The sequence below is a fragment of the Balaenoptera borealis genome (genome assembly GCF_965194805.1).
Source record: "Balaenoptera borealis genome assembly, chromosome: 5".
NCBI classification, from domain to species: Eukaryota; Metazoa; Chordata; class Mammalia; order Artiodactyla; family Balaenopteridae; genus Balaenoptera; species Balaenoptera borealis.
In genome coordinates, this window is record NC_138862.1 from 39092858 (window position 1) to 39117010 (window position 24153).

The following is a 24153-nucleotide window of genomic DNA, read 5'->3' on the forward strand; positions in this document are numbered from 1 at the left end:
GAATGTGTGATAAAAAGAAAGAACAGAATGATGAAACCCTCAAAATTTTCGCAAAAATGCAAGTGTTTAAAATGTTTCAGAACATGTAGGATGAAATAATGTTACTAGTGATTAAAAATATGTAACAGTGACTGGGAGAGATTTCTTATTTGACAGGTCATTTTCTTGACCCAATTGTCATATTGGCCAAGGCTCTTTCCATCAAATTGCTTTTAGCCAGTTTGTTTTTAGGTACATATGAAGTCAAGGGGAGAAGATGAGAATGACGAGCAGATAAGCAAGAGCCAGACTATGAGTCAATAATGGTTAGTGGTGTTATCTCATCTATCTGGACCCTGTAGAAGACTCTAGGACAGTTCTCTTAAAGTGGATTAACAATTATTAAAACTACCCATTTTTTAAATGTTTTTTGAATATTAGCCTGGGGGGTGAAACCCTATATATCATGCATCTTCATATGGGAAATAGGATATTGTTGGCTTATATAAGAATGCTCATGAAAATATATAGACTATATCTCCAAAACAAATCAGAGTTAATTATTACCCATCTTTGTTGATATGAAGTAAGGAAAAAAATCCAAACAATATGGGGTTTTTTGGCTTAAAAAAAAACACACCGAAGTCTGTTATTTGCACTCCAGAATCAAATAATATAGCTGGTTTTGAAACACTGCTTTTCAGATACAATGAAATTTTATTCTAACCCATTGTCTGATAGCAAATAATGTAATATTTTATAATCTGTGATAGGTTTGGTAATCTTGGGTTCTTTCCATGGAGTTTTAAAGGACTAATATTATTGTATATTCTTATATTTGTTAGCCCCTGAAGATATTTCCCTTTGCACTAATGAAATACATATATTTTGAGATCCTAATGAGCAAATGATTTTGCTAACAGACAAAGAATGTATTATTTTCTATTTTGGAAATGTGTGAAAATTAAAATTACTTTTTTTAAATTTAGAAAATGTCTTTCATTTGCCTCCAGCCTGCCTAAACTATTTAGGAAAGCTTACAATGAAAATAAGAAGTTATTACAGAAATTAGTAAACAAGAAGCATATGTGCATATATACATAATATTTATTCATTTATGATGTTGTTGAAGTCAGTTCTACTTTATGATCATGGTAATCGCACTCCAGACAATACCCATTTTCTCTAGTGATTAATGTAGCACCATTGGGTTTTCAGAATGTTGTTTTCTTAATGTGACTGGCCAGGAAACAGGTGTAAACATAAATACCAAAGATAAGAGAGTGATCTCATGCTGTTTTCTGATGTCTCCAGCATAGAGAATTCAGCAGGTTAAAGTCTGAGTATTGAGTAGGGCTATTTATCAGAAGTAAGGAACTAGAAAAAATTTGGTGTGACTCAGAGACTTTAACTGAGAGAATGACAGGAAGCTTTTTAATAGCAAAATAATCTGTCAAACACTCTGAATATATAGGAGCTGTGTAACAAACATGTGAAATCAAACCCTAGCACAGTAATTACAGGTAATTTGTGAACTGTTTCTAATTTCCTCACTGTGTAAATTATATGCCTATCCACTTGAGACAAGATTTGACTCTCTGAGGATATTACTGAAGTTCTCATTGCTTGACACCAGCTATATTGTTTCAGTGTTCTCTATGCTGCTTTTCAAAGTTTTAGCTGCTTTTGAGTGAAAGGAAGGAAGATTTTGGTGTTAAACTCTAAGCTATTTTTTCTCTTATGTTCTCTGTATTTGAATCTACTGTCAACTTTTGCCAACTTTGACTGATTATGGACTAGGGGTTGAATGTTATGGTTCAGATATATGTTCAATAACTTCTAGGTATGCCAAATAAAATAAGTCATAAACAGTTCAGAATATTGAGTTCCATGCTAGTTGACCCAATACTTGTTAAAGACTCCTAGGTACTGCAAAATTGTTAGAAGGCGTTACCAGCTAATCAGGGTAAGAATTATAAGATTCTAAGCTGTACATTAACACCATTTGTGAGAAAAGGAAAAGCAAAGTAATGGTAATAATAATAGTAACAATTGGCTTCTTTTTTGTTTGTATCTAAAGATTGCTTTCATCCTATTTCCTATCATTGTTTGCCTAAAAAAAAATCAAAGAGTATTTAACATGCATATATTCATCCATCGTTAACATTTCTTTAATCTTATCTGGTGGTGTTATTTGTGTTTATTTTCTGTTGTGTTGTTTCTTTGTTTACTTCTTTGACAAAGCATGTCAGTTTCTGTTTTACCTCTCTGTATTTTGCTACTGCATGTCAAACTTTTTAAACGACTCAGCGAACGAATGAATTCTTGTCATTTTAAGTTTTACTCTAAATATTGCAGGCAATCTGCTTATAATCAAACATTGCTCCAAGTTTTTGCTTTGTGTAGGAGCATGAAAAATCAATGAAAAAAAAAATGACAAGAACTGCGTGGTACCACCAGCTTTGTACCTGATAATCTGTTTAAGCCTGTTAAAAGTTAAACCCAAATAAGATATATGTATTTGTAATTTGAATCATTTGTGTTTCTCTTTTGTTTGCATGATATGATTTTGTTTTATATTTCTTTTTCCACTCACCAGATGTTCCCAACACTTTGCTTCCCACTACTATCATCCCCTCCCTTACCACTGCAACAGTCACAACCACTGTAGCCATAACAGCCAGCCAAACCACATCTGCAACATCCAGCAACATACGAGGTACAGTATGCTTCTTTGTTATGGCCTGGAAAACACAGTAAATAGAGCTTTTATAGGTTTTATAAAGGGTAGAGGAATAGAGATCCAATTTTACTTACTTCTCAGAAGTAAGTAAGTCACCTCAGTTACTATCAGTTAGGGTTGTTGGAATAAAATATGAGACAAGGTGGTACATTTTAATTTTTCTTAGTGTCAGTTATGACTCTTATGAAAATGTTTCAGAATATAGGTTGAGAATATATGGAGCTCTGCAACATTGAGAGTTTAAAATGTGAACATGGGACACTGTTTTTTTTTTTTTCCTTACCCTATAAATGCAAAGAAATAAGATGTTCAAAAATGCAGAGGTAGTTTTTGCTTTTTTTAAGACCCTAGTTTAATGTTAATGATTTGTTATTCCTCTGCAACTAGATTAAAATGCCTGCAGTGTTGAATTTGTTGTAAAATTGGCATAATACAGGGGTCATTATAAACTACACATAGAACTTTTAGGTAAATATTCAATATGTCAGCCTAAAGTGATTTGCTGAGTGGAGCTACTTATTCTACTAACAGAATGTTCTGAAAGCAAATGTTCTAGACTTGTCCAGGATGACAGGAATTGATGGTTGGCTCCATGAGTAATTTCTGGCATCAGTTTACCAATAAATATGTTTGTCTCAAACAGAGCAACCTAAAAGATATTGAAGTAATCCTTAAGGGCAAAAATAATTATTATGTCATGGTTCAGAAATATAAAAAAGCATTTCTGAGTAGTCTTTAAGTGGTCAGTAGATGATGAAAAAATAAAAAGTTGTTTGAGCACATTAGAGAAATACACATTTTAAACTTTATTTCTTCATAAGCAATGTTCAGAGACAATTTGTCCTATTTAAGTCTGTCATTTACTCTTATACATGTTTTGTGTCATGTTGGCTGTCCTAATATGTGTTAAATGTAACAATTTAATTTGAAATCATGAGGACTTTACAATAATATATATCTAAAGTTTTGTCAAGGATAGACTTAATATTATTTTCCTTCACTTGTAAAGACTGTTCAATTAGACTGTGTTTCTTAGAATTTTTAGTAATTCTCAATATTATATTGAGTTGCTGCTAGCTTTTACTTTATAGTTATTATATTACTTTTTCTCTTGTTCCAGAAAAATATTTTAGTATCTAATAATTGTTAATATTTAATAATTTGGTCAATTCTGTTATACAGTGTACAAGATTGATAGCCAAAGCTTGATGATAGTAACAATAAGAATTTCTCAAAACACCTAGTATTACTAGAAAAACTGTATTTGAGCTAAATCTATAAGTAGAAGAGTTTAAAGATCATTCTTATAACAACTTATATAAAAATGAGTAGAAAAATAATAAAAATGAAGAAAAAGTTAAAAAATACTTTATGATGTTATATGAAATGTAAGATATCTAAAGTTCTACTTTGCTTTAATTTATTGTTTTTCTAAAGATATTTTTACAAACAGTAATTTAAATGAAATGCAATTTACTGCTTACCAACAATATCTCTATGATATTGTTAAGTTCTGACTGTACAAACAAATCATTTTGTTGGAAAAGGAGAGAGATATATATTGACTTAACTTTTTTTAAAAGACCTAATTATAACAAAAAAAAGCCTAGTTCATTTCTTCTTCAATAAATATTTATCAAGTACCTGCTGTATATATAAATGGCACTATGCCAGGTCCTAAAATTATGGGGATTAAACATATTGTATCTGAAATCACTAGCAATTAAATTGATGCATTTCCCCCAAATAATCAGTGTCTATACTTAATTAATGAAAAATATTCATATTCTTTGTGAGTATATATATATATATATATATTAGGCTAAAATAATAGAAAATATTTTATTTCAAAGTGAAGTGTTTAACAAATCTTTTATATTTGTTCACATGCATCTTAAGTGACTCTTACCTGTTCCATTTTAACCAGCCTGCTAAAAAGAAATCAATTTTCTACTTTTTCAAGGAAATTCATTTTTTAAAGGTTTCCTAAGATGTTTTGTGAACTTTACACCATGGAATTCAAAAGTGCTGAAAAAATTTATTTTTCCTTCAAAGGAACACACAAATAAATAAACCTCAAAGAAGACACACACACACACATACCCCCCATTCCTTCTTTTTTTACTTAACAGTTGCAAGATATTATTTTTCAAATGGCACCAAGATATGTGAAAAGAAAACGTATTTTATGAGTTAGGCAATTCATAGCATCTACTTTATACAGAAAAAATAGTAGCACCAACATTGAATGTTAGCGTAATGTCTATTTTTCCCTCCTACCTTCAACGAACAACTGGGAATTGAAGAAAGTCACCAAGCTCACCTGCATGATTAATGTTCTTCCGTATTTGAAGGAGGTGGGGATTCAGTCAATAAATAAATATTTTATGATTTTTGTACTCTATTCCTTTTAATTTATATGATATTCACTTAGCTGTGCATTACCTATTAGAGGTTTCAGGTACAATTATATTTTAAGTGGAATTCATTTATCTATAAATTAGTGAAAGATGTTTCCAAATTATAGTTTAAAAGATATAATAAGAATATGTTTCCTAAGAAAAACTAGGAACTAAATATTTTCAGCTTGCCAATTTTTTTTGTTTACTTTCTTCATCCCTTTCTCTCATTCAGTAATCTAAATTACTAAGCTAACTGTATTTAATTTTATTAGGTTTAAATGGCATCTCTTCAAATTTCATAAACTGTAACATTTATCTCACTATATACATACTTATTTAATAAATGACCACAAATGAATCACTGTTCATATCTCCATTTACACTCTTTCACCACCCCTGCCATTGCTGAGTTTTCTATCCTAAGATATGATAAACATCCAATTAAAAATAAAGAATCATAGCTGTAGCTTTATTAAAAATCAAGATAAAATAGACCAAAATAAACTACTCAAATTGTTAGTCATAACCTTGAGAATTTGCACCTCTCTTCAGTTTGTACATGAAATGCATCCCTGTGTGCAGGGAGAGGAGCTTCAACCATATGGAAGAAAAGCGGGCAATTAGCAGTACCTTGTTACAAAAAAGGGTGCTATAACACAGAGAAGGGAGCAAACTTGAACAGTCATGGGAAAGACCGAGAATAAGTGAGCCTGAGAGATATCTTTAGGTGTGAGTTTCAGTTCTTCTGTTTACAAAGTCTTTGGTCTTAGACGATGAACCAAATTTAGCATCAGCATTTTCGTCAGAAAAATGAGAAACACTTAATTCTCAGATTGCCTTGAGGATTGGATAATGCCTAGAGTTCTGGCAACATAATCAGCACTCAATGTATGACAATGATTGCTTAGTTCTTTTAAGTAAAACAAGTGTGTTCACATGTAGTTGCATCTGAAATGGTATATTTTTCCTATAGTAATTCTAGTTTTAATTCTGGCAAAATTCTTTGGTGTTAGTGCACTGATTACATTTTAATTTCAAACCTATTTTTAATTGATTATGTGAAAAAATTAAATATTAAAATGGCACTAGAGCATATGGAACTTACTTATCTATCCTTGACTATAACAACAATTTATAAATTTTCTATGAATTTTATAGGGTTCTTATTTATTTATCATATACCTAAAACCTGAACATTTTATAGATCTCTTAAATGTTTACATTACAAAGCATCACTGCTACAACACATTTTAATTTTCTGCTTATGGGAATTGCAACTTTTTAAGACTAGTGGCCTGATTAATCCTATCAACTATTTCAAAACATATATATCTGTATATCTATATCTATATATCTATATATATACTCTTCTATAAATTTGGGGTTTTTTTTAGGTCACTGTAATAAATTTTTAATGAGATAAACTTTAATGAGTTAAATATGATAATTTATAAAATGCTTCCAAATGACCTGATGTGATTTCTAGTATTAATATTATTTTTGCATGGTATCGTTAATTTGAAAGCATTTTTAAAATTTTTTTATCATACTGTATAATTTTAATTTTATATAAACTATCTCATAATCTAGGAATCTTTAACAGCAAGCACCCTCATTTACAGATCATGATATAAAGGTATTGAAAAGTCAAGAAATATATATGAGACACAGTGAGATATATCAGTGATTATGTCCATTTATCATGATTTTTAAAATTAGAATTCACAACTGAATCTTTTGTACTTACCAACACAGAGGAACTCCTAAATGCCTAATTATTGTCTGTCTCTGCCTCTGTAAGACTGTAATTGCACTACAAGTATAGAAATGAAATGACATATATGGAGAGAAGATGTGAAATATCTGATATACTCCCTGTCCTAATACTAAGGGTCTGTTCAAATACTTCATGCATTTCAGTATATTGGATAGGAAAAAATAAATCCTAAAAGTGATGATGAAATTGTTTGTACAATCCATGTAAAAATCCAAACGAAATATTGATTCAAGTATTGATTTAGTTTTACATCAGACTTTAAAATGGTGAAATAATTTTTTGTTAATAGAATCATACCATTTGTCTAGTAATATGAACCAATTTATTAACTCTAATGAGGTAATTGCAATGGTACCTTATTTCACAATGGCACTGCAAAACAAAAACAAAAGACATATTTTTTAAATTTAAGAAATCAACCATTATCAAATTATCTACAACCAGAGTAATAATGACCAATCTCACAAAATTTAGAGATGGGTACTGTTGTGTTGGTCCCAGCCTATTGATAGTGATGCTTTTCGCTAGGAATGCTTGAGGCACTTGCCTCAGCTCCTATTGTTTTTAGGAGCCCTCACAGACATTTCCTCCACCAGGGCCAAATGTTGAGGTTGGACCAGCCCTTGTTCTTAATATGATCGCAGGCTGTACTTCAGCAAGAAACCAGTAGGGAACTTTGAGGAACAAAATTATTACTCAGAGATTCTGGAGGGCCACATAGTGAGGTCACAGGTAAAAAGAGAAAGAGAGCGTACAGACCTGGGCTCTGCCTTTATTAGGGTTCAAAGGTGGGGTGTCTAGAGTTTTGTGGGTTCACCCTTTATTGGTTAATTTAAAGCATAAGAATGGGAATTAGGGCACAGGAAGGGAGAAACCAGGCTACCCAAGGTGATCAGTTATCTAGGTTACCCAGGGCTTTCTGACAAAAAGAACTTCACGGGTGGGGCAGCCTAGTTCCTTACCTGGTTGTTTTGCTACAGCTGGCAATATGTTTATTCAAGGTGGATGTCTTTTTGAAATGCGTGCTTCTGCAATCAAAAGTTTAATGTCAAGCACAAACTTAATGTCAATTCTTCACAATTAAATTACACATTAATTTAGTTATTATGTCTAAAAATGTAATATTAAGTAAAATATTTTAAATTATTCATGTAGAATAGAATGAATTTTAGCATACATCTACAATGAGTATAGATCCAGTCTAGAATTAAAGGTCCACTGTAATTTTAAAATCATGTGAATCATAAAATTTAACTATTTAAATGTATATGAATTTAGGGACATGGTTAACCATTAAGTATAATCCCAAAATATTGCTGTTTGAAAGATCTCCCTTCTCTAAAGATTTCTTGAAGCAATCTTAGTGACTTGTAGAAAAAAATCATATACACAAAGTTAAGCTATATCAAATGAAAATAAATTGCCGAAGTATTTACTTTGTGCCAGTATAGAGAAATTGAGATGAATTGTAACATTCTACTCATATTTAATGTGGGCATTTTTAATGAAATGCAGTTGCCTAGAATGTTGTTTATGAAATAGTATTTTTGTATGCAGATTCCTTTACTTCAATTGTTGTTTCATTTCTCTGGCTTCAAAATACAATATGCTAACTTAAAATAAACACAAAATGCATACATGAGCACATCAAACCACTGTCTGAAACATCTATTTAATTAAATCAGGTTAAAAAGCAATAATGATCTGACCTGTGCTTCTAATCTCTATTTCCTTTATGTCAAAGAAAATCTAGTCTATATTTTATTTTTATTTGGTTTCATTAATGTGTGCCCTCCTCCCCTTTTTGGCACAGATACTTTAAAAATAGAATACATAGAGATAAAGAAACGTTTATCAGAATAAAAGAGAACACCAGCACTGAGAAAGAATGAATGGAGTAAAATCATTATACCTCTGAGTTAGTCATAATAAATGCATTCAAATAGAGCATTTGCAATGGTAAAATATATCATCTTGACAGAGTTAAATCCCAAAGTGTGCAAATCAAGAAGTTGTTTATGAGCTTGTATTATGAGTGTTTAGCTATTAAAAATGTTTCTGATTTTATTGGTGGTAATAAAACACAATTTGCATGGTGCTGTGAGCTTTTAAAAATTAAGTGTCAATATGTTGGGCTTTTTTTCACTTGACAAAAATTAAGTAATATTTCAGTCTCCAGATGATCCTTATAGAGGGACCTGCTTATCTGCAAAAAGATAGGTTTCTACATTTAGGCTGTGAGTGTAGCTAAATTTCCACTAGTCTTTTTAAAAACCATAATTACTATATAAAGTTGACTCTGTTTCAAAATTAAATACATGAAACATAGTTCATAATGGAAACAGGATATTAAAAATGCTTCTCACTTGGAAAGAATAAGCATGATGTATGCTCACTCTCAACCTTGCTAAAAGTACCATATTATTAATGCTGAAAGGAGTGGCTACAGGCCAGACATGGGTGGGAGCGCTGACTGGGGGTCCTGGTCTCTTACTCAGCTATAGACCCACACATTGGAATAATGGCAATGTTTCAGATTAGGTTATTCCAAGATAGCATAGGGTGCTAAAGTTATTCTTTCTATTCTAGTAGATCTTATTTGGAATAAGAATCACTTGTTGTGTATAACCATTTCTGAAACCAAGTGGAGCATTTGCCTCTGACTTGTATGAAGGTGAACTCTGGCAAAGTTTGAAAATCTTTAAATCTTTACTTATTTCTTTATGGCATTTAGGAAATATCTGAAGAAAACGGTATTCATATTTTCTTCCCCATACCACCTATTAAGGGAAGCAGAACACTTATGCTCTATTCTATTTTCTAAGGGCATTCTTGTGGCTTGTGCAATTTAAAACATCAAACATTTTTAAGAGTTTCATTTTAAGCTTATTTCTTTGGCTTAGATAAATTTAAACAGAAATCTTGTTCCATTAGTTTATATTTCTTCTAAGTAAACAGTTCTACTAATATTGTTTCTACTTGTATAAATGTGTGTCCTAATTGATTTTATGATAATAATTCTAGATTTAATATAATCTAATAATATATACATTTCCTGTAAAACAACCTCTAAGAAAGAAAAGAAAATGTTCCCTAGTAGACTATGTGCCATTTTCTTGAATTCATCTTTATATAATATGCATACACATATAAATATTAATTCAAAAATTTCTGTAAGTATTATATTCCAGAAAGCACATCGCTTATAAAATATTAAGAATAAATGAGTTACTTATTATTAGGAGGATAATCTGTTTTATATTTTAAAACCTTGGCCTACATATATGAATAAATGTATTTCCAGAACATCTCTGAAATTATTTTAAAAATCATTAATAAACTGGTTGTATCTTTCTTACTAACCAATGAATTAAATTTATGAACTGTGCCTTTGAAGCTGAAAAGATTGCCAGCACTGCCCTTGCTTCTTTGACACTCCACATGAAACACAGTTAATAACCTCCTGTGTAAGCTTGGCGAAACACTGAATTGATACTAATTATAGCAACTTTGGGATAGAAAGTGACCTTGACTTCAGCCGGAACTTTCTGCCAGGACAGTAAATAAGAGCAAATGCCACAAAGCATGACTTCTGAGGAGGGTCTAATACAATCTATTAAATATAACTTCGTGGAATTACAGTAAGTACTGGGATAATTTTTATATTTTAAAACGTCTCTTGCTTCAATAATATAGTAGTTTATTTCTCTAGATTTCAAATAATCTCCCATTAGTTTTCTGTACTCATTTAAATTAAGTTGTGGCCAGAAAATTAAAAGCTACTTGATGCAAAGTGTCTGTAAGGTGATTGCAGGGCAAGGAGACAGATTTTTCCAAATGGCTTCTCAAATACATACATAATATTTATACAATTTTATTATCAGAATTGCTTATGCTGAAGCTGTGATAACACTGACTCTTAACTAAAGAAATGTCTTTGTAAAATTATTAAGAAAAATGACTAAGAAAAAGCAATTGTCCCAGTAGGTGCACAGGTTTAAACTATTGCCAGAAAACCTGTCAAGACCAATGATATGTAGCAGTTTCACAGATAAAAATCTGCATTCATAGTGTTAAAAAAGAGTCAATAAAATAGTCAATAAAGTTACTATAAATTCTAACAGGTGAGTAAGAACAGAAATTAAACTTTCTTCACCAATATTGTTTAAAGAATTACATTAGTGTAAAGGGAATACTGTTCAAAGTGTTCAGTATAATAAATGGGAATACCTAATTTAAGACCACTTATTTTTCACTTTAGAAAAAAAGAGATGAACTCAAACATTCCCAGGGGCCTTTTATGTAACCCATTAATAAGCAAAGAATGCTGATCAGTGAAAGTTTAAGTAGGAAAGGAGGAAGCAACTTTGAACTAACATGAAGAATTGCATTAGATTCACTGAGAAACATATTTTTTTTCAAAAGCATTTGAACCATTCTTGATGTCTAAAACCCAAGTTTCATAATAAAGAAGCATAGTGCTCTTCTAGGGTAGTCTGTGTTAAACTGGGTAAATTACGATGGTCTTAATGCATTTTTTTCTTTTTCCTTGAAGTCATGTTTCCTAAATATTGATTATAAGATTATTATTTTTTACTCATTTAGATAGTGTGTGACTCAGGATATCAGTAGGAACTGATTGCAGTCTCGAAAGGGTGTAGCTAAAGAGTTTTTAATGAGGACACTTCCACAGAAATATAGGCAGAGTTTGGGAAACTAATAAGGGAGAAGCACAATTGAACTCGTAATAGCAAGATGCTGTTACCAGCACCGGGCCTGAAGGGCCAAAGGCAGTAAATAGGGTTATCCTAGTCAGAAGAACTGGAGCCAGGAAAGGGGCAGTTCGCAAAGAGTGGTACTTTAATATGTAATTTTCCTTCCAGGCTAAACTTAGAAAGAGACAAGCACTCTAGACAGCAGAGGGCAGATGATGAAGCTTGATAGGGCTGGCTTTGTTATTAGACACAGAGAAATATATATATATATATATATATATATATATATATATATATATGTATCATTTAAATAACCTACTTCACAAGAGAAAATCATTTAGAATCTTGGTGTGAAGAATACCCATCTAATTCATTGAGTAGTGAGAGATTCCTCATTTGAAATATTTTCAAATCTACTTGTATGGATACAAACTATTTCTTTTATTTGAATTAAGTGCCTTGAAAATGTTAGTGGCAGGGGGGAAAAGCTCTAAAAATGAGCTAGCCATACATTAATAATATAGTGGTACAGATATGTCTTATTAACTTTCTATTTAAGGTATTTTAGTGTCACATAGACAAATAATTTTCAGTCCTGAGATAATAGATTTTCAGAATAGAAAAGCATTTTCTTGAGAGAAAGTTTTAGAAAGAACAATCACAGTCTTTAATACATAATATTATATATCTGCCTTTGATGTCTTTAAAGTATGTGTACATTATTAAATGAGTTAAGTTGGTAGAGTGGAAACATGTCAAATAAATACAATTCAGCTTGTGTTCACTCTGAACTATACTTGTTTGCCTATGCTACAGCTTGTGTTCCTTGGCATTTTACCACCAACAGTCCAGAAAGTTCTGTTCAGCGTAGGATATAGAATAGTTTTTTAAAAGGACTAAGAATGACAGTCTAATTTTTCTGGTATTTCTAGGTATCCTATTCCCTAGTTCTGAGAGTTAGCTGGAAAGTGAGCACTGTATCTCAAAATGCTGCTTTAGGGAACCGAAAACAAATCTTCATATACTTTTCTCTTAGTCCTACAGGTTAAATCCAGATATATTCCATCTTAATTCCAAGTTGAAAGAAAAAAATATGCAAATGAGAAGGAAGTTCTAAGGTTTCATTTTACTACTTCATGTTCGTACTTCTAATTTCTCTATTCAATTTGGTAATATATCAATGTAGGATTTTTCCTTGATAATCCATCAATGTGGGATTTTTAAAGTAACCTTAAAATGAAATGGTTCTTTCCCGAAAGCTAAAAATAGTACACAACACAATTTAAATGTATAGTTATTGCTTCACTAGGTTAACAAAATACGTCAAATCTGGACTCAGCATGAGATAGTGAAAGTAGTTGCTGGGGGCAGGATATTTTTCTGTCCTCCTGACTTAGCCTCTGGACATGTTATCTCAGGCAAGAAAATTCATTTCTTTTTACCACAGTGGGCTATGTGAATTCCAAGGTGTTTCTCAGTTTTGGGTCCTCTACCAGAATTTCAGGAACGAGTATAGTTTCTGGTATTTTTTAATCAGAACTTGTAGATAAAAACCCTTTTGCCGTTTGAAATAGTGTCAGTAATTTCCTTAACATAATTCTACACTTCCAACTCGTGTATATTTGAATGTTCTGAAAAGCTAAAAGTTTAAAAATGAATTGTCACACTCTGACCATAATGTTTGGCCTTTTGGTCACTGTTTCCCAGCTATATGCCAATCTCTTCTCCCATCACTTCCATTTGCACACTCATTTCCCTCCAGTATTTTCTCTTACAAAGTTTTACATACCTGAACATTATCCTGCTTGTAAAATTTCCAAACTCACATTATGGTGGTAAAATAAATATTGAGTTCCATCTGTGATATCCATAAAACTAATGTATATGGTCCTTTTTCACCGTTCTTCAAATGAGTCCAGGTCTCTCCTGATCACCCACTTTGTAGGCAAAATCCACAGCTTAAACAAACTTTCTGATACTGTTTTCTGTTGGGATTTGACATCCATTTTGATTCAATTAAAATGGTTATAGAAAAATAGTGAAGATCATGGCTTCTGGACTCATATTATCTGGGCTCTTTTTTCCACCTTGCCGTGCATTAGCTTTGTGACCTTCCTTAAACTCCCTGTGCCTCCGTTTCCTGATCTAAAAAGTGCAAAAATAATAATATCAACTTTATAATGTAGTTTTAAAATTAAATATATTTATAACTTAACTTGCTTTAAAAAGTGTCTTGCTCATAGCAAATAGTGTTAGTTTTTATAATATTTATTAACAATTTTCTTAAAATTAACCAACTAAATATAGGATAAAAATGACTGCACATTTGTGAATAACAATGAGATTAACTGGCAATTGCTAGGTGAAGGCTACAATGTATGGTAAATAGACCATCCTTTAAATCATGTAAGTCCTCTTTGAAATCTAAAACTTAAGGATTTCTGTCATGTGATTTAAAGTGAATAAGATAAAACAGAGTCCCATTGCAATTCCTTATGATTCAGTTCAACCATGTCAATTGTCAAATCAGAAAGATTTTTTAAGTATAACATTTTTTAAACAAAAGTAAGTTATTTTTTGTTTTCTTTTTTTTTTTAAAGAGCTCCTGACTTATTTATTTTTTTATTTTTATTTTTTATTTTATTTGGCTGTGTTGGGTCTTCGTTTCTATGCGAGGGCTTTCTCTAGTTGCGGCAAGCGGGGGCCACTCTTCATCGCGGTGCGCGGGCCTCTCACTGTCGCGGCCTCTCTTATTGCGGGGCACAGGCTCAGTAGTTGTGGCTCACGGGCCCAGTTGCTCCGTGGCATGTGGGATCTTCCCAGACCAGGGCTCGAACCCGTGTCCCCTGCATTGGCAGGCAGATTCCCAACCACTGCGCCACCAGGGAAGCCCCCAAAGTAAGTTATTTTATAATCAATTTTCTAACCAAATATTAACAGGCATTTAAATGTTCTTCAGTAGCAGAAATATCTAGTTTGGATCCCAGGTCCATGGTATGCAAGTTATACCTTAAGTTCCAATTTGTTCATCTCGAAAATGATTATATTAATTTACTTACAGGGTTATTTTAAGCATCAAAACAAGTATTGATTTTCTGTCATTGTTACAGTATGGATGATTTGCTAAATATGGGGGATGTATTATCATAATATATATTGAAGTTATATACTACTGACCACTTTTAAAATTTGGGCTTGTTAATTTCAAATGATACCATTTTCATGTTAAAATATTTTATTATCATTAATTAGTGCAACTTAATACTCATCTTTGATATATCAACCTAATGAAGCCACTTAACTTAAAACAACCCATTAATAAATTCAGTTAATTAAAATATATTTAACCTCCTCCAGTAAATTAAAGAACTGTATAAAATGTTTGGGAAATTACCTAAACACATTCAAGATTTAGCAGACTTCTCACTGATTAGTTAAATTTCAATTTATTTTTCCCTCCTAGTAATTTTAAAACATTTTTCTATATTTATCATTTTAAACAAGTTTATCACAGATAAATTAGTTTTAAAAAATGTTAAGCAAAATTAAAGAAAAGATTGTTCTTTATCCCATACTCTTGAGATAAACTGTTACATTTTGGCAATATTATCCTAGAAATTTAAAAAAATATATGTATGTATAGTATTTATACAAAAAATTATTGATGTGAAATACTATTTTGCATTTTCTTCATCATTTTACTATCATGATTATCTTACTTATGTAAATGATTATAATTCCACATTTCTTGATTTTTTTCTTGAGTTTAAATGACCTTATTCAAATAAAAGGACAAATATAAAGGAGTCATTTTATTTCTCCTAATTTATGAGAATTATAATTTTCACAATAATTTTTTGTATTTATTCAGCATCAGTTTAATTACAGTGAAATGTTAAAATACAGATAAGTTTATGGCTATATACTGAAATATAGGTAGAAAACAACTCTTGTAATCTTTTAAAATCCAAGACAATTTAAGAGATCCAATCAACATTGTAGTAAAATAGTGTTTTATCTATTTACTAATTGGAGTAATTTAATTAAAACTCCATACTTTTATAAGCTCTAAATATCTCAATAATTTACTATTTAATATGTGACAAAACAGACCTATTTTGAAAAAGGTATTTTTTTAAAGTCACACCGGTATTGATTTAAAAGTAAGATGAGAGGTCTGTATTATTATTATCATGACAAGCAAGCAGTATAAATGATCTTCTACCTAATATTAAATTATTCAACTTAAAACTTTATTCTTGCTTAAGTGACACACAAGGTAACATAATGATATATTTATTTCACACTAAGTTCATCAGTCACAATATCTCTGGATAATTCTTACATTTATTTGGAAATTAAAAAATCATAGCAGAATTATAGAATGATAGAAACAACATTCAGAGCCATACAGCCTGCCTTCTCCCTCATTTTCTAGGTGAGGGAATTGAATCCCAAAGAGATTTATTTATGACCATAAACCATTTGATGCTCTAACCAGGCCTAAAACCATATTCTTTTGAATCATTTTTTTCTTCACAATAACCCATGATAGGTATTATTTTCCTATAAACAAATAAGGCACTGATTGACAGTTTCTAATTTTATATGTAGTCCAAATTACATGATTTAGGAAGAGGAAGTGGAGGAAAGAGATTTTAAAGTATTAAAATATTGTAAGACACCTTATTCATCTGAAAAATCTTAATACTGTAAAACAGAATTAAGGGGAATCAAAATTTGAGAATTCATATTCTTTCAAACAATGCCACTGAGAATCATTGACTATTCAACCTGGAAGGGCCTTTTAAGGTTAAAAGTTTCTACTTTTTCATTTTACTGATGATCGCATAGCTAGTTTCCAAATTAGTACTAAAATTTACAAACATGTAATTCTATTCACTACGTTGTACTTCCTTCCAAATAGTATAACAGTTAATTTAGAAAATCAAATCAAGAAAAACAACATGTGAACTCTAAATATTTTTGTTGAAGCACCTATACATGTGCAGGGGTGTTGTTAATATTCTTTTAGGAATACACAGCAGACTAGATCTGGTTAAAACCTTATTGTTCTGAAATATTCTGAGATAAAATTCTTCATAAAATTTAGCAGATACACTTTATATGTTATTTTCTATACATCGCTACCTCGACCTGATGGGGATATCATTTTTAAATCTGAAAAACCATTATTGGGATTAGTTATTTTACTGGCTTTTTCTAAACATCTAGTGTTAACAATTTATTAACTAAATATTAAAACAAGATAAAGGATTTCCACTGAAAATCCTGTCCTTACACTTGTTGATCATTCCTACTATTTTTAATAACTTTCTCCCTTACCCCATTCTCCTGGAACCCTCATCTTATTTTCAGCATGGAGCTATAATTTTTTTATCTTCCTTCCATAAAAGACCTCTCTGGAGTCTATCCAAGGTCAAGGCTGTCACTTTCTTCCCTCAGCGCAGTTTGGCTTTAAAATGAAAGTGTTCTGTTTAAATTTCACCTGAAGGTTTAGCTGTTCAAAAACTAGAGGGAATCACTTCCTAAGTCGGATCAATGAGACACAAAGAAGATAATACAACATAAACATAATTACCTGAGTAAAGAATGAGTAAAGAATTAATTTAAGCCTTTAGAATGAACCCCCAATGAAAGCTCATTGTATTATTTGCATAACTACAACTTAATCTTGTTATTAGAATCATTAAATTTAACATCTTCTTGACTATATATCCATAATCTATAAACTGGGGGTCATAATTATAAATGTGGGAACTGTTTAGATATTGTAAAATACTGCAAGTATATGTTTCTCATCACTGTTCTATTTTTTTAAACCTTTTCTCAAACTGCCACTGGCCAGGAATCAATTATTATTTTTTTTAATTGGGAAAAGAAAAACATTAATATTCTAAGAGAATTCCATATAAAATATATTCATTTCTTTTTTTAAAAAACTGGGATATTTTTTTTAAATTTAGTCAATTGAACTTTTACCTCCATAGTATTTGGTTAATATAAGTCATTTATGTAATATTCCAGTTGTGATATAATAGTGTAAAATGGAGTGAAGGTGATGTTTTCACATTCCTTAAGCAATTCATCATTAGTTTTTTTTTTGCTTTTCATGTACTTTTTAAAATAGTAATCAAATTCCGTGGTCTAGTCTTTATTTTGATCAGTAGGAAAACTAGTATATCAGTGAATCCGGTGAGATCAGACTCTTAAAAGAAACCAATATAGCATTTATCATCAATTCATTCTTTAAATATTTGTTTTATTTAAATATTTGTAAACCTTTATTTTACAATAAGCATTCAGTAATGATAAGTAGCATACAAGGTCTACTTTTCACTGAGAAAGACCACCTAACCTAAAAGGAGAGAAGGGTGAAGTGAATATTAAGAGGAGGCTTCTTAACAGAGTAACCCCACCAGATATAGACAGGGTTAGCATAATTAAAATACTTATGAAGTGGTGGTGGAGAAGCATACGTGCATAGTTCTTGCATGTGGCATGTACATTTTTCATTTCTGTTTTAAAATACTCCTGTTTTCATAGTGTGATAAAATAAATAGGATGACAACTTAGGTTTTGTTATTTCTGCAGCTAATTTTCTAATTTTGACACTTTTATGACATTTCTGGCAAGTGCAATTTTACCCTCTCTGGGAACCTGGGGAATAAGACTTCCCCAGTTCCTTCAACAATGTTTTTATCTGCAAGATATGTGTCTTCAAACACAACTAGGATTTGGATATGTAAAAGATGAAAGGAAGAGTAGCAAAGCAACAGTGTATAAAGAGAGCATTACAGATTCAGTTTGGCTAGAATTAAACATAAAAAAGAAGCAGTGGTGAAAGATAAATCTTCAAATATTCATCCATGCATTTACCGATTCAATAAGTACTTATTCTATGGCTAGGAAGGGTCAAATTATAAGAAATTTGGTAGGTCGCACTTAAAACTTTAGAGCTTATTCAGGAGGTGATGAGAAATAATTCAAGTAAAATGAAAAAAAGTTTAAATTAGGCTTTTGAAAGCCTCTGATGGGTGTGATGGATAGGAGATTGAGGAAAACAGAAAAGGCAGGAAACCACTCAAGAAATCCAGGTAATTAAAGATGAGGACTTGGAGAAGAGCAAGAGCCAAAGGCACGGAGAGGAGGGAAAGGTCAAGAGGTTTGGGACAGTTAAATTGATAGATTTTGTAAGTGATTAGGTAAAAGATTTTACGTTAAAGGGTAGGAAATACCAAAATGGCTCCCAGGATTTTAGCTTGGATTCCAGGATATTTGGTGCACTTTATCAGAGTAAAGAATGTAAGAGGCAGGTGTTTTAGGGGGAAATGTGATATGTTCCATTTTAAACATGCAATGTTTGAAATACCTTTGCAAGAGCTAAGTGAAGAAGTTTAATTAATAACTAGGACATAGGCTAAATCATTTGGGATAGAAATACAGATTTTTGACTGACTTTTCTATAGATGAAGCCTTTGATTAAATATAACTTTTATTAAAGTTATATTCTATTAAATGTATAAATTAAAAAGAGAAGAATGCTGAAGTTTATACTCTGAAATTTAAAAAGCAAAACAGAATAAAAGGATCTAAGGGTTATGCTGAGGAATGCAAAGATGCAAAGTTGTGACCAGAGTGGTGAGATGATGTCTCATGAGTCCAGGGTGGGAAATTCTTAGGAATTACAAAGAGGTCCATATTGCCAAATGGCTCAGAGAGGCCAAGTGTGATAGCCTGTGAAAAGTATTTTTTTTTTTATTTGATTTACACTGGGAGTGTTTGATGAATTTAGAAAAAGTAGTTTCAATGAAATGATTGCATAAAAGTCAGATTATAGAACTTGAGAAGTAAATGGGAGGTAAAAGGTAGAGAAAGTCAGTGCAATCTATTATTTCAAGAGTGTTGTCTGAGAAGAAGAGGAGCGATACAAAGCAGATAGAAGGCAACATAAAGTCAATTAACATTTTTGAAGGATAATATAAACTTAACATTTCTTTTTAATGATGTGAGAAGAGAGCTAGGAAGAAAAGAGAGGTTGAAAATAGGGTTAAGAAAAAAGATAAGCTGATAGAATAAAGCCCTAAATATTCAAAATGGCATGATTATATACATATATATAAATATATATGTATATAATCTAACATTATTTTATAATATAATATACATTATATAATATATATTATATTTTACTGTAAGCATTAGCCTTGATCACATGGAGACACTCTGTACAATGAGACTGAGGAGAGAAGAGGATAGTAGTAATGGGCAGAGACCAGTTTGCCAGCAATGGGAAGTGTGTTCAGGGAAAGTGGAAAATTAAGAGAGATCTTACCTAATGGACTGTGTTTTGTCTATAAAGTAGGAGAGACAATTTTCCAAGACAGATAAAAAATTCACACAGAAGGGATCTTTAAGAAAGTAGTGAAATTTTGAAATGGTTGCTATACAAATGAAAAAGGAGGTTGGGTAGGAACACATTGTAATTTCTGGGAAAGATGTCTTAATTCCTTCCACGAATAATTATCATCTACTTCTATCAAGCACTATGGTAAACTTTGGGGACAGAATAAAAAGCAAGGTAGATAGTCAATGTCTTTTTTTTTCTTTTGGCCACGCTACATGGCTTGTGGGATCTCAGTTCCCCGACCAGGGATTGAACCCAGGCCATGGCAGTGAAAGCCCAGAATCCTAACCACTAGGCCACCAGGGAACTCCCTGTCAATGTCTTCATAAATGCTATTTAAAAGATGTACAGCATTCTCTGGTTTGCTCCAAGAGGTCATCATAGGGGATCTTCTTCAGGAAGTGATATTTGCTAGATATGAAGGATTTGTGCAAAATGTGAAGTTGGGGAATGAAGAGGTAAGGAGAAGGAAGAGCATTTCAGGAACAGGAAATAGCAAATATACAAGTCCTGAAGTGAAAAGGAAGGTGGCCATTCAAAAATCCAGAGAGGGCACCACTGAGACTGGAATGCAGATTGTCCAAAGAATGGTATGAAAGTATGTGGTAGTTAGTTGGGTTAGATCCTGCAGAACCTTAAACTTATTTTTATGATTTGAGCTAGTATCCTATGAGTAACTGAAGAGGAAAGAAATAGAGAAGGAAGGGAGGGAGGGAGAGAGGGAAAGAGGGAGGGAAAAGGAAACCCTAACTAGTTTTAAGCAAAATAATTCCATAATCAGATTTGCACTTAATGTATATTTCTGGCTGTAGGGGAACAAATGTATAAGAGATAGGCAAGAGAGGATGGTGGGAGAAAGGTTAAGGAGCTATTGAAACAATTCTTGTGAGAGATGATAATGGTTTAGACTAGGGTGTTAGAACTACTTACAGAAAGGTGGAATAATTTAACACGTAAATCTGCAGTTTTTCTAATTCTTTGGTTCTATGGACTAACGAACAGGATGTCACAAGCTAGCTTACCAAACTTATACAAGTTTCTAGCTTAACAAAATTAATAGATGGTGGTGCTATTCACTGAGATAAGAAACATTGGTGGTAGAAGTAGAATTACGAACTTTTTTTGAACATATTGAGCTTGTTGTGTATTTGATATCTCCAGGTAGAGACATAATATTGAATAGATGATTGACTATACAGATTTGGAGCTCAGAATAGTTATTGGACATATAGAATTGGTTAAAGCCAAGCTTGGGATCATGTAGAAAGTATATAATGAACAGAAAATTCAGTCTTCAACAGAGATTGGATTCCATGAACTTATATTAGTTCAGAATTACAATGTTTTCTGATTATTTTCAGGTTTCTGAATAGGCCATGTTTTAAATGCATGTATAGCTGCTTTGCTTGAAGAAGAAAAGGCATTGAGATTAGACAAGTATAGTGAAAGGAAGAGATCAAGGATTCTAAGGAGTGATGGTTCTTAATAAAAAGTAGAATAATGGACTGGACAAACAGATGAATTTAATAAGAGAAGTAGAGAGAGAGAGAAGAAAAGAGTATAAGAAATATCTTGAAAGTTAAGAGTTTGTTGGGAAATAAAGAATATTAGAATTAAAAATTCTGAGGTGGAAAACATCTAGGTGATCCAGAGGTTGGCCATATGAATGGTTTGCCCAGCTGCTATGAGGTGAGGATGAGAAAGGTTTTAAAGCAATGAAATAACGGTTAGACTAGAATTTAATATTTAATACTAGGATATACAAGTCTGGAGCTATGAGTTTGCAAGCCATTGGTGTATAGTTGTAGATGTATGAATGTCTCTTTCAGTTGGATATTGGAATTTCCAAGGGTCATTATAGGATTTAGGTTGGAAAAATAAATTGTGAACTTGATAGAAAAATTGTTCAAGAAACTTGGAAGATTTATCAGTGTGTTAGGAACAGATATGAGTGGATGGCAGCATGAGCCAAGAAGGAAAGAAAGAATTAAAATATTGATGGATCTTGGATTACCTATTCAATCCAGGACACTTTCTTATTAATGGCAAAGTACCTGGGATAATTAGTTATTAATCACATGAGCATGGGTACAAAGTAAGAAGATATATAAACATAAGGGGTAAATTTAATCAGCCTGTATTTGCCTGGTGAGCTGCTTCCACAACTTACACCTTTTGAATGAGCAAACGCTTGAGTCCCCAAGAATTCATGTTACTCTTTGTTTCACTTCTGAATTAACATAGAAGAGTCTATTCTTTGAACTCCCCTTACATTGATGTCATTTTGACAGTGCACTATTTGTTAACACACTATTTTCACAGAGTAGAAAGCTGTATTAGTTTTATGCTTTCTTTAGTATAATCATTCTTCCACTGTGCCTCCTGGAGGTGACACACAAGTCACCTTGATTCAACCTCACTCACCTACTTAGAGATCATCTTCAGAGCTGCATGATCTCCAGGCTCTCTTAAGACTACACATCAGATTCTCCTGGGGAACCTTCTAAAATTAAATTTCTTTAACTTTATTTTTAATACTACCCCTAAAGATTCTGATACATAGATTTAAGGTTGACTCATAGAAACTATGATTTTTAAAGCTCTCTGGAGCAGAAAGATTTAGAAACTACTGGTGGGTTCATGTATGGGATGTTTTAAAATTGTGTTTCAATGTTTTATTATTTTATTCTCAGAGTTTAGGTTTCCATTAAATTTTACAGATGCCTTGTTCTTCCCTTCATCTGCTACCTACAGCAGGTTTCTAGTTATTATTTGTCATCAAATTTATGATGTTATCATTTAGTGTAAGAAAGTTGAAATGTTATTTGAAAACAAAAGGTTTAAAGCAATATATTATTCTTTCTTTATCTCTCCTGTCTATCTCAGACCACTATAAAAAGGCAATCCTTCTTCCATTTAAAGAAGATTTGTTTAGTAAACAGCTTTAGAAGATAGAGACAATATCTCCCTCTTGGCAGACGGCAGGTTTATTGGCCAGCTCAGTAAAGATGGGCCGCTCCTCATTGTAGCCATGGCACTTGGAGTGGAAGGGAAATCAATGCAAACTGCAGTGCATGTGAGCTGCTGAATGGCAAGACATTCCTTTGTCTCTAATCTAAGAGTCTCCTGTCTTCTGCCAGCATCTATGAGGCTGTGGCAGGTTAACTTGTTAGCTTGCAAGCAGGATAAAATCTGAGAACATTCACAGTTCTCGACACTTCTGTAATTAAAAAGTGAGAACACTACCTTGTAGAATTTTTGTGACTATAATATTGCTGTGAGTATACTGAGATAATACATGTAAGGTGTTTAGAATAATGCCTGTTAATATGTAATAATTTCAAAACACCTTATCTGTTAATAATACTAGTATTAATAGCTGTAGAAATACCTCCACTCTCTGCATCACTCACAGGTACATGGCATAAACACACTAAAACTTCATATCTTAAACAATGAATCCCTAATTTAAAACTCTTTGTCACATTAAATTAGGGACAAACTCCAATAACTACTAGTATCAGCCAGGTAAAGTAAATTAGTAGGTACTGTGCCAGAGTGAGGAGAAAAGCTTTCTTTGGAAGGGAGCAGCCCTGTGTTTTCTGCTGATTATTGCTATGCAGGAGAACTATAGGTCAAGTTGTTATCAGATTATCTGATTTTAAAAGGCAGTCCATAATATTACAATATAGGATTTTAATGGTTAAATACACTTTCATATATATTTTGAGTCTGTGGATTCAAAATAAAATAATCTGTGGGCCAGATGGAGACCATGTGTCCTTTGCTCTAGCAAGAATCAAACTTATAGAAAAAGATCAGATTTGTTGTAACCAGAGGCAGGGTTGAGGTGGAGGGAGAATAGGATGAAGATGGTCAAAAAGTACAAACTTCCAGCTGTAAGATAAATAAGTCCTAGGGATGTAATGTACAGCATGATAAATATAATTAACACTGTTATACATTATATATACAACTTGTTAAGAGAGTAAATCTGAATTCTTATCACAAGGAAAAATTATGTTTTTTTCTATTTCTTTAATGTTATATCTGTATGAGATGGATGTTCACTAAACTTATTGTGGGTCTCATTTCATCATGTACATAAG

General features: G+C 32.0%; 1 protein-coding gene across 5 annotated transcripts in view; it reads left to right on the forward strand.

The window, feature by feature from the left end:
* Nucleotides 1-24153, forward strand: part of CADM2 (cell adhesion molecule 2) — a 1026782-nt gene that overhangs the window by 954739 nt on the left and 47890 nt on the right. For 3 of the 5 annotated variants that reach the window (XM_082392431.1, XM_082392432.1, XM_082392435.1), the window contains one exon: nt 2579-2698. The exons of the other annotated variants lie outside the window; for them this stretch is intronic. In XM_082392431.1, the coding sequence (XP_082248557.1) occupies nt 2579-2698 (120 nt within the window). The remainder of the gene's footprint in view (nt 1-2578; nt 2699-24153) is intronic. 5 annotated transcript variants of the gene reach the window in all.